At 53.3% G+C, this 12681-nt stretch overlaps 1 protein-coding gene across 2 annotated transcripts; it reads left to right on the top strand.

The window, feature by feature from the left end:
• Window positions 1-7263: 7263 nt before the first annotated feature.
• Window positions 7264-12247, top strand: Coro1a (coronin 1A). Of its 2 annotated transcripts, none has more exons than XM_050165907.1 (11): window positions 7264-7409; window positions 8868-9066; window positions 9888-10010; window positions 10100-10229; window positions 10308-10492; window positions 10607-10726; window positions 10925-11029; window positions 11116-11261; window positions 11338-11395; window positions 11505-11720; window positions 12035-12247. In XM_050165907.1, exons 2-11 carry the CDS (start codon window positions 8869-8871, stop codon window positions 12137-12139), a joined length of 1386 nt encoding a protein of 461 aa, XP_050021864.1. In that variant the 5' UTR covers window positions 7264-7409; window position 8868; the 3' UTR covers window positions 12140-12247. The 2 variants fall into 2 exon arrangements, with proteins under 2 accessions (XP_050021864.1, XP_050021866.1); XM_050165909.1 differs by lacking the exon at window positions 7264-7409 and adding an exon at window positions 8012-8032.
• The last annotated feature ends 434 nt before the right edge of the window (window positions 12248-12681 follow it).

The raw sequence follows: 12681 nt of genomic DNA, 5'->3' as shown, positions 1-12681 counted from the left end.
TGGAGTTGTGACTTTACATCATATATAAAACCCAACTAAACGGATGAAACCCCAAAAGCCGAAGTGGTAAAAACTCATCAAAGAAAACTGAGGCTGAGTCTCTACAGCCTTGAGCTTGACAGCGTCTTCTCCCATACGTCACCAAGGGCACAGGGGGGGGGGGGAACATGAAGCTCGACTTCATCAGGACCTTAAAGGTTTATTCTTATTTTATCCAAGATTTACTTTATCTTCACCTTTTCCTTGACATGGTGGAGTCAAGGAGGAAGAAACTTGGGCACACTGAAGATTTAGCTTCACCGGAAACACCCGACAGCCCACTGCTGTGTCTGAGGAAGACATTGCAGTTCAACATAAGGGACATCAATACTGTTCTCAAGAGTTGACGAAGGGCCTCAACCATGGTGGAGCCCAATCTTAAGAGAGTTAAGCCCAGTCTTGGGTCCTTGCATCAGAGTGTGATGAGCCAATGCAGAGGCCCTTTGTGGTGAGCCCGAGACACCCTAATTAGGGCTGAAAACAAACAGAAGCCAGGAGGATGGGCAGGGCTCACTGACAGAAAGGGGAAACCCTGCACCGTGGCTGACTGCAGCTCGTAGAGTGGTTAAGGGCTGTGGGAAGAGAATCGCAGGCCCAGGATGTCTTTGAAGAGTACTTCAAATACAAGAGAGAAATAAGTTTTAAAAATATTATTCTTGCTGGGTGATGGTGGTGCACACTTTTAATCCCAGCACTCAGGAGGCCGATCTCTATGAGTTTGAGGCCAGCCTGGTCTACAAGAGCTAGTTCCAGGACAGGCTCCAAAGCTACAGAGAAACCCTGTCTCGAAAAACAAACAAATACTATGCTCAAAGCAGGGGCATAACATAGCTTAGGGTGATGGAGTTTTCCAGTGTGGGCATAAGTAAAAAAAAAAAAATAATAAAAAAACCCCCGCATGGTAGTACACCCCTGAGGTTCTAAAACTTGGGACACTGAGGCAGGGGGATCATGAACTTGAAGCTTGTCTAGGCTGTATAGAAACCTAGCAGCAAACAAAATTGGAAAACAACCAAACAAGGCTATGGTGATTGCATTCGCCTCTTAAGAAGTGGTTCTGGTAATGTTATAATGGGCCGTGCATCACGGGAAGGGAAGGTGGGTGGCCAACAGACTGGCCAGGGGCCTAGTGCAACAGACTCAGCTCAGGCAGCCCTGGTAGAGATGGAGGGAGAGAGAGATTCAAGGTCAAGACTTCCTTCTCCCCAAGGTGGAAGCACCCTGAGGTGCTATTGGGACATACGAGTCAGAGCCACAGGGCCAGGGGCAGGGGGTTGAGTCACAGACAGAGGCTGGAGGTGGCCAACCAAAGGTGGTACCTGAGGCTACAGGTGTGGACAAGACAGCGTGGCATGCTGGGACGCCACGAGAAAGGGCAGTGCTCTACAGAAGGCTTGGTTATGGCACCAAGTGAAGGAAGCCAGTGGAGTGGTTGGAGGGGTGGCTCAGGGGACACCTGCCCAGCACAAACAGTTTTGTTCCCCGAACCGCAGAGAAAGCCAAGTGTTTCATTTGCTGGTCACAGGATTATGGAAGGCCTTTTCCAGGCCAAGTCCATGTGGCACGCCAGAGGCAGAAGCCTCAAGCGGGAAGAAAGGAGGGGAGGGGAAGAGGAAGGGAAAACAAGGAGAAACAAGTCAGTCACAAACCCTGTGTGTGAACGGGGGTGAGGGATGGGAAGTGGTTTGGGCTGCAGGTTCTCCTGACACATGGGACACTTACTATGTTTTGACAGGTTGACAGGTTCTTGCTATGTAGTCCAGGCTGACTTTACTTAACTTTTCCCCCCTATGGTTCTAGGGATGTAGCCTAGGGCCTGTATGTGTTAGGTTATTGCTTCACCGCTGAATTACACCCCACCCTTTAAGTGGTTTATTTACTTCTCTTTCTGTGTGTGTGCGTGCGTGTTGCGTGTGTGTGTGTGTGTGTGTGTGTGTGTGAGAGAGAGAGAGAGAGAGAGAGAGAGAGAGAGACAGAGAGAGAGAGAGACTGACTGTGTGTACAGAGGACAAAGGACAATTAGCAGGAATCACTTCTTTCTGCCATGTAGGTTTTGGGGCTCATGCACACTCAGATGGGCAGGCTAGGCAGCAAGTCTCTTTACTCACCGAGTAGAATTTGTTTGGAATGAGCACACTCACACTATGTCAGAAGCATAGGTAGGCTGGGGGTGGTGACACACACCTTTAATCCTAGCATTTGGGAGGCTGCGCCAGGTTGAGCTCTGTAAGTGTGAGGCCAGTCTGGTCTACGTAGTGAGTTCTAGTCAAGTCAGAGTTACATGGTTAGATCCCATCTCTAAAGGAAGCGGGGGGGGGGGGGGGGGGGGGGTGTCTGTCTTTCCACAATGTCAAGATTTACTGAATAACAATAAGTTCACAAAGAAGGGTTGTGCCAATGGCAGCAATTTCCTAGGTAATTCTGCATTTCCTTGGTAACCCTGGAGAAGTAAACATAGGCTCTTTTTTTTTTTTTTTTGGTTTTTCGAGACAGGGTTTCTCTGTGGCTTTGGAGCCTGTCCTGGAACTGGAACTAGCTCTGTAGACCAGGCTGGTCTCGAACTCACAGAGATCTACCTGCCTCTGCCTCCCGAGTGCTGGGATTAAAGGTGTGCGCCACCATCGCCGGGCAGAACATAGGCTCTTTTAAAAAAAAACAAGTTTTATTTATTTTTATTTTATGTGCATGGCATTTTGTCTGCATTTCTCTCTGTGAGCAGCATGTGTGCAGTGTCCATGGAGGCCAGAAGAGGGAGTTGGATCCCCTGGAACTGTAGTGTTCTCCTCCTCTTTTTTGTTTTGTTTTGAAACAGGTTCTCTTTCCGTAGCCCTGGCTGTCCTGGAACTCACTCCATAGACCAGGCTGGCCTCGAACTCACAGAGCTCCACCTGCCTCTGACTCCCAAGTGCTGGGATTAAAGGCGTGCGCCACCCTTCCTCCACTAAGTCGATTTCTGCCAGGTGTCTGGTCACGGTGGAGAGAAAAAGAATGAAAATACATTGCTGTGCTTGGAGAACGGAGTAGCTGCATCCTTGGCCACAGGGGCAAACCCTGCTCAAGCTGGGCTGAAACTCTCCACCCTTACAAGTACGGCCCACCCTTCCCCCACTTGCTTTTTCTGCCATTTATTTGTCAAAGTCAGGTCATGTGTCCTATGAAATTTCCCACATTGAACATTCATGTAATTGCCTCCTATAGCATTGTCTATTCATCTATCTTTCTTATTTCCTATACACCAATAGTTATATTTAGAGGCATGATTGGATTCAAGATGATGATTTTCTTAACATTAATACTCCCAAGGTGTTGCTGTATATTCATAGCACGAGCACAGTGTTTGGCCGTCTAATTCTTGGTAACACTGGGAAGGAGTGATATGAGCCAGGCACCTGTAATGGGTGATCTGGAAGACCAGGTGAGTGAGGCCAGCCTAGGATGCAATAGCAAGATGGAGAAGAAGGAGGAGGGAGGGAGAAGGGGGGAAAGGGAGGGGAGGTGGTGGTTTGAACGGGAATGGTACCCATAGGCTCTTATCTATGTTGGTCCTCAGTGGTGGAACTGTTTGGGAAAGATTAAGAGGTGTGGCCTTGTATAGGGGGTGTGTCACTGGTGTTGGGCTTGAGATTTTAAAAAAGCTGTGCCATTCCTAGCGTTCGATCTGCCTCCTGCTTGAGGAGCAAGTCGCGAGCTCTCAGCTGTCCTGCCGCCATGCCTTTGCTCCGCCATCGTGGACTCTAGCCCTCTGAAACCGTAAACCCAAGGAACCACGTTCTTTTGTAAGCTGCCTTGGTCATGGCGTCTTATCGCGGCAGCAGAGAAGTGACATTTTTAGAGGTAGGTAATTTGTTGTTTCACAGAAATGCAACACTTCCTTCAAGTATAGCTGGGTCCAGGATGGGTCTGGTATATTGATCCAGACACTGCACTCCAGTGATGTTTAGGATCTGTCTTTGTATCCTGCCTCTGCATTTCTCTGCATGGACTGTTCTGAAGAGATTTTTCTACATGGGGACAAGCTACTCTATTATGGTTGTGTTTACATTTTCACATGTGGTTACTAACCAGAATGCAAAGAGGATTTCCCTACCTCCTGCCGCTCCAAGATGAACCTCTTTCTCACAGCGCAGACTTGAGTCAAATCAGTGGAGCTAAAGCAGTGAGAAGGGGTTTCACTGGACAGGAAGTACGGTCACATGCTGAATCCGACGGTCTGTAATGGAATGCCTTGTCCCTGAAAGACATTCAAGGTGATGCCACAGACGAGGGCTGGTAGGACAGCCTAGTGGCAGAATGCTTGCCTGGCACGCTCAAGTTCCTGGGTTTGGTCTCCAGCACCCGCACGCACGCACCCATGCACACAGGCATGCGTTAGTGAGATGCTGGGCCAACCCGCCACTGAGCTAACTCATTCTTGCGTTCTTTAGACATCTGCTTTGGAGAAGTCCCTCCCATTGGTGTCTGTGTCTGTCCTCTGACAGCCCCATGTCATCCTCTCCCCACATTGCAGACGGCTGCCTAGCCTTCTCTCTCTAGCCCAAATGCTCACTGCCCCAAAGGCATTGGTTTTTATCAATGTGCTCGTTCACTGTATGAGTGTGAGTGTTAGGCCCTCCAGGGGTGACAGTGGTGTACGCCTACATACTCCCTGAGAAATGAAGCGTCCCACCAAGTGCTAGCCGCTCTCAGGTGTTTCTGGTTCATTTGTCTATGAGATTCAGTCTTGCTGTGTAGCCTAGGCTTCCATCTTGCCTCAGGCTCCAGTGTATTGGAACTGCAGATATGCACTTCCACGCCCAGTGAGCATTTAAGTCTATAATGCTTAGAACAGTACAGTACATAGTAGCTCACAATACACACTAGCTATTAGTACTTGCAGGGAAGGTTTGAGCCAGCATCTCTTGTAGCCCAGCTGGCCTTGAACTCTTGATGTAGCCAAGCACAGTGCTGGATTTCTGAGCCTGCTACCTCTCTGCTGCTCATGTGTTTACATTATAGCCATGCACCATCATACCTGCTTTTGTTTCTAGATTTTTCATTTCTTTTCTGAGACAGGGTTTCTGTGTAGCCCTGGCTGTCCTGGAACTCGCTCTGTAGACCAGGCTGGCTTCAAACTCAGAGATCTGCCTGCCTCTGCCTCCTGAGTGCTGGGATTACAGGTGTGTGCACCACCTCCTGGCTTAGATTTTTAATTTTTATGTGGGGTGACTTGAATGAGAATGGGCCCCATAAGCTCCTGGGTTTGAATGCTCAGCTCCCAGCTGGCGAACTGTTTGGGGTGAAGAGGTGTGACCTCGTTGGAATAGATGTTAGAGGAGCTTGTCTTTGGGAATGGACTTTGAGATTTCAAAAGCCCACAGCAGGCCCAGTCAGTCAGTCTGTCTGCCTATCTGTCTGTCTCTTTCTGCCTGACTGTGGATGAGAAGGTAAAACTCTCAGAACCATGCCTGTTTCCCACCATGATGATCATGGACTAACCCTCAACAACTGAAAGCAAGCTCCCAACTGAATGCTTTTTTTTTTAGCTGGGCGGTGGTGGCACACACCTTTAATCCCAACACTCAGGAGGCAGAGGCAGGTAGATCTCAGAGTCCAAGGCCAGCCTGGTCTACAGAATGAGTTCCAGGACAGTCATGACTACACTGTCTTGAAAAACAAAACAAAAAAGATTGAATGCTTTCTTTTATAAGAATTGCCTTGGTCGTGGTGTCTCTTCATAGCAACAGACCAGTAACCAAGGCAACGTGTATGACTGTTTTGCTTGCCTGTATGCATCACAAGCATGCCTACAGAGGGGTATGAGCCACCATGTGGATGCGGGGAGTGAACCCAGGTCCTCTGCAAGAACAGCAAGAACTAGCCGGGCGATGGTGGCGCACGCCTTTAATCCCAGCACTCGGGAGGCAGAGGCAGGCGGATCTCTGTGAGTTCGAGACCAGCCTGGTCTACAGAGCTAGTCCCAGGACAGGCTCCAAAGCCACAGAGAAACCCTGTCTCGAAAAACCAAAAAAAAAAAAAAAAAAAGAACAGCAAGAACTCAGCCATCTCACCAGCACCAACACCTAGTTTACGTGGTGCTGGAGATCCTGGCTTTATGCGTGCAATGTAGGCACTCTGCCAACTGAGCCACATTCTCAGCCCCGCTAATGCTAACTCACACTTTAGCTGGAGACTCTGCAGTCCCTGCCCACAGTCACAGACCCGCAGGCACAATACAGCCCTGCACCTAACTGAGCACTCCAATCGCCATTACGGTCCTGTGAACTGTGAGGTGGGCAGGACACTTTTGCTTGTTCCTTATCTAAAGAAACTGAGGTTTGGAGAGGTTGGGCCTCTTGCCCAAGATCACACAGCTAACCAGTAGAACTGGAGCCAGGCCCTTCTTGCTTTGAACTTCTTCTTCCTTGAAGAACTGTTTCTTCTGACAGAGTCTTGCTATGTGGTCCAGGGTGGCCTCCTGCCTCAGCCTCCTGAGTGCTCAGATTACAGATTATAGGTGACTATCAGCACACCTGCTTTCTTGAACTTGGCTGAGACCATTATAGAGGGGAAATTGGAGCTGAGATGAAATTAAAGTGTCCTGCTAAAGGTCACGCGGAGGAGTGACGGTCAGGAGTCAGAACTGTGATTCTAGCAAAGGCCTTTCTTGCCCTGCCCTTGCTTTTTTGACAACCCCCCACCCCCTAACTGAGGGTCAGTTGTGTGCCCGCTGTCAGACTTGTCTGTACTCAGTGGCCTCGAAACTGTGGCGGAGCACCCCACCCTACCCTAGGCTGAGAGCCCTATAAAGGGGAGATCCTGGCTCGCTTGTCCTCTCAGTCCGGAGCACAAAACAGGTGCTCCATACTGCCCAATTCTTTTACTGCTTCCGGGTCTCAACCCTGTGAAGCAGAGGGCAAGGGTGTCTCCTTTGAAGCCCTGAGCCCCGAGAGAGGAGAAATGATTCCCACGGCCACCCAGGAGTCCGTTTCGAGGCAGCGACAAGAGCAGTGCTCCTGTGGCCGACAAGGCTCTCGAGCTGGTCGCAAAAGCTAGGGAAAGGACCTCGAGCAGGCTGCGGGCGGCCGGGGGAGGGATGAAGGAACAGGATATTTTTGCGTTTTGACATTAAAAGAAGAGCAGATTCGCGTCAGCATCTGTCGGGGAGTGGGGGGTTGGAGCTGACGGCGTGGAGAGCGGGTTGTCCGGGAGCGAAGGGCCGGGCCTCTGTGAGCTCCGCCCCAAAGGGGCGCTGCCACCGGGAGGAGGCCGGCGCTCGGCCGCTGCTCATTCATTGTCTTGACAGAGCATCCTCGGCGGCCAGCCTGCGGCTCCTCCATCCTCCTCTCCTTCCTCCTCCACTTGCGGGGGTCACGCTCAGCTCCCCGCAGCAGGTGAGACTGGGCGCTGGGGGAGGGCTGGTCACAAGGGCCCGGCATCGCTGCCATGGGCCACCTGTGGGGCCAGCGCCAGCGTGGGAGCAGGGCTGTGGGGGCGGGCGAGCTGTCAGGGCCACCAGGCTGTGGTCAGGGAGCCTGTGCAGGAGCCTAGCTGGGAGGGCCCGGGACCAAGGAGTGCGAAGCAGCAAGCAGGTCCCAGAGTGCTTCAAGGTGAGGGCGAAGGACCATCGTGACCAAGATGGAGGTGGGCGCGCTGGGAGCGACCGCAGCTGGTCTCGGGACCTATGTCCCCGGGAGGGAGCTTCTGGGCGGTGAGGGTGGGGGCCAGGGTGGGGTGAGCCAAGTAGCTGCCCGGAGCTTTGAGACAGGAAGGGGTTGAGTGCAAAACAAGAAAAGACCAAGTTCCCCTTTCCGTGGTTTCCGGGCTTGGTACCTGGGTGGGGGAGGAGGTCGGGTGGGGCACATCTTCCTGCCCTCACCTCTAGATTGGGGCTTCCTTCTTCCAAATCTAGACTGCTCACTGTGGGGGCTTATGGCCCCTTCTTGTCTTGGAGACTTCACTCGTGCATTTCGCCTGCTTTCTGTGTAGACCTGGGAGCCTCCTTAGGGTTAGCAGGGTGGGTGAGGATTGAAGCCCTAGCAAGAAGGGGCTCCCCATTAAGGCCGAGCAGATGGTGAGGCTGGGGAAGTGGGCAGAGGCTCTGGGCAGGATGCTTCCCACAGGGCAGCCCAGGCTCCTTCATTGAGTAGGAAGGTGGAGGGATTGAGCCCAAGGATGGGGCTTCGGAACACTAGGATACAGGCAGTCCCTGGGCTTCACTGGCTGGCTGCCCAGCCACAGTGGGTAACCATCTTAGTGGGCCTCAGGGCAATCATGGTGGGCCTCTCCTTCCTTAACGGAAGTGGAGAGGGCACAGAACACCTGCTTTTCCTGAGCGGAGGCTGAGAGGCAGAGGTACGGGGAGATGCTGGGACCCAAGCCATTGCTACTTCTTGTGGCCAGAAACCTGGGGAAGCCATCCTGCTACTTCATTCCCTCCTGGGCAAGCTGGCACACATCTCCCTGTGTGCCATCCCTGAGCGGGAAGGCTAGGCAGTGGCAGCCCTGCCCTGCCTTTAGGAAGCTCTATGTGGGTGTGAGGGATGTAGGCTCCGTAAGAGGTCCCTAGGACGGAACAGCCTCTAGGGTGTCAGGACCACTATGAAGGGGACTCTGGTGCCTGCCCCATATCGGGCTATGGTGGGGGCTGATGGTGCAGAATTGAGGGTGTGGCTTGAAGTGTTGGGGTTGACAGAAGAAAAACTGGGGAGGATAAGCAGACTGTCACTCATGGAGAGTAGGTCAGGGTGCCTCAGACATGACGCTGGAACCCCAAAAGGCAGGCCAAGGACTGCTCTAGGGCTGACAGTGTTTGGCCAGAATTGAGAAAGTTTACAATCTGTGTCCCTCAGGATGAGCCGGCAGGTGGTTCGCTCCAGTAAATTCCGCCACGTGTTTGGACAGCCAGCCAAAGCTGACCAGTGCTACGAGGATGTGCGCGTCTCGCAGACCACCTGGGACAGTGGCTTCTGTGCCGTCAACCCCAAGTTCATGGCTCTGATCTGTGAGGCCAGTGGGGGAGGGGCCTTCCTGGTGCTGCCCCTAGGCAAGGTGAGCTTCTGGTACGGCAGGAGCCCCGTCCACTGAGACTGTGCAGGCCTGAGGAGGCGCGGGGTAACAAGCCTTCCTCGGCGTTGTCATCTGTAAAGCGGGACAGGACCATTCACTTAAGCTCTCTGGGGACAAAACAAGAGGGTGGGGAAAAGGCTTCCCAAGTCTCAGCGTGGAGTTTTCTGCTCAGGGATGGCTGCTCCAGGGTTCTCAGGAGTAAGGATTCCAGGGCTGACCTGTGAGGAACTGAGCCTCACAGGTGGAGATGAAGCAAAAAGCCTTTTCCTATCCTCTAAGCTTGCAGCCCCAGTACTCTCCTGGACTCTTCAGGGGGTGAAACAGGAAGGGGAGATAGGCCCCGAGTTGTTACCTTAAAAGGCCCGATGGAAGCCGAGAAGAGGAAGTGGTTGTCGGGGTGAAGCTGGGCCTGCACCCTGCGCAGCTCTCTACACAGGAAGTAGTTGGCCCTCGAAGAGGCCATTTTCAAACTGCTGCTGTCCAGGGGCATGGGGACAGATTGCCAGGCGTCTGTCTATCCAACAGGACACATCCCATAGCCCCCTGGTCACACACTCTCCACTTGGGGATCCCAACCCTGTTTGTCCTAGGCCCAGGGCCTGTGCCGTCCACAGATAACACGAGTTAGAGGGATCAGAATCTCAGGCAGCTTGGTGCTAGCCTTCCTGGGACTGCGACAAACCTCACCTCAGTGCTCCTGGGGACCCCACACTTTCCTGTGTCCCTTTGCAGGGGTGTGGGGGAGGTTGGATTGGGTTTGGAGGTAAAAACACCTCCATCAGAAGCCTTGCTGTGCCCTCCAGACTGGACGAGTGGACAAGAACGTGCCCCTGGTTTGCGGCCACACTGCCCCTGTGCTAGACATCGCCTGGTGCCCACACAATGACAACGTCATTGCCAGTGGCTCTGAGGACTGCACAGTTATGGTGAGTCTTGGTAGGACGGTGAGCCAGGAGGGGTCTCCAGAGGAACCTGGCTTCTGAAGCCCCAGCAACTCACGTGCCCCTCTCCGCAGGTGTGGGAGATCCCTGATGGGGGCCTGGTGCTGCCCCTGCGGGAGCCTGTTGTCACTCTGGAAGGTCACACCAAGCGGGTGGGCATCGTGGCCTGGCACCCCACAGCCCAGAATGTGCTTCTCAGTGCAGGTCCGTAAGGGTGAGGAGGGGAGGCCTGGGGGCCTGACGGGGGCACACGCTCACATTCCACGCTGGACAATTGTGCAGGTTGTGACAATGTGATCCTGGTGTGGGATGTGGGCACTGGGGAAGCTGTGCTGACACTGGGTCCCGACGTGCACCCGGACACGATCTACAGTGTGGATTGGAGCCGGGACGGCGGTCTCATCTGTACCTCCTGCCGCGACAAGCGTGTTCGCATCATTGAGCCTCGGAAAGGCACTGTGGTGGCTGTAAGTTGAACCTTAAACCTTGGCCCCAGGATGTTGCTCTCCCTGCACCCACCGAGGTTCTAGTCTCTTGGTGAGACCGAGAGAAACTGACTGACCACAATGCTTGTCTCTCAGGAAAAGGACCGTCCTCATGAGGGAACTCGGCCAGTGCACGCTGTGTTTGTATCAGAGGGGAAGATCCTAACCACGGGTTTCAGTCGCATGAGTGAGCGGCAGGTGGCGCTGTGGGACACAGTGAGTGCTGAGAAATGGGACCCTTTAGACTGGAACCAAGGGGGAGGGAGGCCAAGTCACAACCCTACCACATGACCATGGCCTCAGTTTACCTATTAGATGGGAAGTTTCTGCTGCTTAGTCTGAGGGCCCTTGACTGCTTGCTGTCTAGTTAAGACTTGTCATGGCTCAGCCTTGCTACCCCCTTTGTCTCTACAGAAGCACCTAGAAGAGCCGCTGTCCCTGCAGGAGCTGGACACAAGCAGCGGAGTTCTGCTGCCTTTTTTTGACCCTGACACCAACATTGTCTACCTCTGTGGCAAGGTGACTGGGGGCAGGGAAGTGGGTAAGTGAGCACAAAGGCTGGTGGCTCATGCTGGCACTGACTCTCTTGCCTGCACCACCTACAGGGTGACAGCTCTATCCGGTATTTTGAGATCACTTCTGAGGCTCCGTTCCTGCACTATCTTTCCATGTTCAGTTCCAAGGAGTCCCAGCGTGGTATGGGCTACATGCCCAAACGTGGCCTGGAAGTGAATAAGTGTGAGATTGCCAGGTGAGTGCCCGATTCTGACCAGACCTTGAGTGCCCACTCGTGCTGCACAGCGCCGCTCACCTTCCCGTTTCCGCAGGTTCTACAAGCTTCATGAGCGGAAATGTGAGCCCATCGCCATGACAGTGCCTAGAAAGGTGATGTTCCCATGCTCCTCCCCGGGCCAGGGCAGGAGCTGACCACTGGGCTTGTAGGGAAGGGCAGGAACAGAAACACTCTCGTGACCAGCTCTGGCCTTGCCCACAGTCGGACCTGTTCCAGGAGGACCTGTATCCACCCACTGCAGGACCAGACCCTGCCCTCACAGCTGAGGAGTGGCTGGGTGGCCGGGATGCTGGCCCCCTCCTCATCTCCCTCAAGGATGGCTACGTGCCCCCAAAGAGCCGGGAGCTGAGAGTCAACAGGGGCTTGGACAGCGTCCGCAAGAGAGCCACACCAGAGGCCAGTGGTGCTCCCAGCTCGGTAGGGCTCCTGGGGAGCTGGGGAGCTGGGGTAGCAGGGCAGGAAGACAGATTAGGGCAAAGGCTGCATGGGTGTGCTCAGTGTCTCATCAGGAAAGAGATGTATTTGTGGGGATGTCTGAGCTCCGAATGGCGGGAAATTCTGGGAGGACAAGGAGTGGGTAACCCTGCGGCCTTAAAAATCAAATGCATTGATCTGAGTAGTAGCTGCTGGGACCAAAGGGCCCAAGCTTTGGGGTTCTTGGAAAGGCTAGCTGATGTCAGAGGAAGGGAATATATAGAAAAGTGGGGTCTAATGCAGTCTGGCTCCCCCAGGACACTGTGTCTCGGCTGGAGGAAGAGATGAGGAACCTGCAGGCCATGGTACAAGAGCTACAGAAGCGCATGGACAGGCTGGAGGAGACTGTTCAGGCCAAGTAGAGCACCCCAGAGCCTTCAGCGGGGCCAGTCATTCACTCTGCTCCCACCCCACCCTCAGGCCATACGGTGAATAAGACGAAAATAATAAAATGGCTTTATTTTCTGGTACCTCTCCGACTCTGGTGAACTGACCAGCCCCACGGCTTCCCCTTGATGGTTCTGAATGCACTATCCCATGCAGGGTTGCAGGTCACTCCCAAATGCACTGTAGCAAATGAATGGGGCCTTGGATGGAAGGATGGATACCCAGCAATGGAGCTGAGAGCTGTTCTGCTTCCTAGCTCCATCTCGGAGTGGAAGGTCTGAGTCATCCAAATCCCTATCTTAGGGCCCCAGATTTTCCAAATCCACCCAAGTCTTTTCTTGTGTTTTCTATGGCAGTGCTGGGGACCAAAGCTATAACCACTCACATGCGAGGCGAGCTCTCTATCACTCTAGCTATGCCCCTAGCTCCGACCCCAAATTAGCATTTCCTGGTTAACTTGCATACAAACTGCATACAACTGTACTGACACCGGTGCTTATGGCGAAACCAACCAGCA

The sequence above is a fragment of the Alexandromys fortis genome, unplaced genomic scaffold (genome assembly GCF_014885135.2).
Source record: "Alexandromys fortis isolate MF-2015 unplaced genomic scaffold, M_Fortis_MF-2015_v1.1 scaffold_146, whole genome shotgun sequence".
NCBI lineage: Eukaryota > Metazoa > Chordata > Mammalia > Rodentia > Cricetidae > Alexandromys > Alexandromys fortis.
The sequence above is the reverse complement of the archived record's forward strand: the minus strand, read 5'-3'. Positions and strand labels throughout refer to the sequence as shown.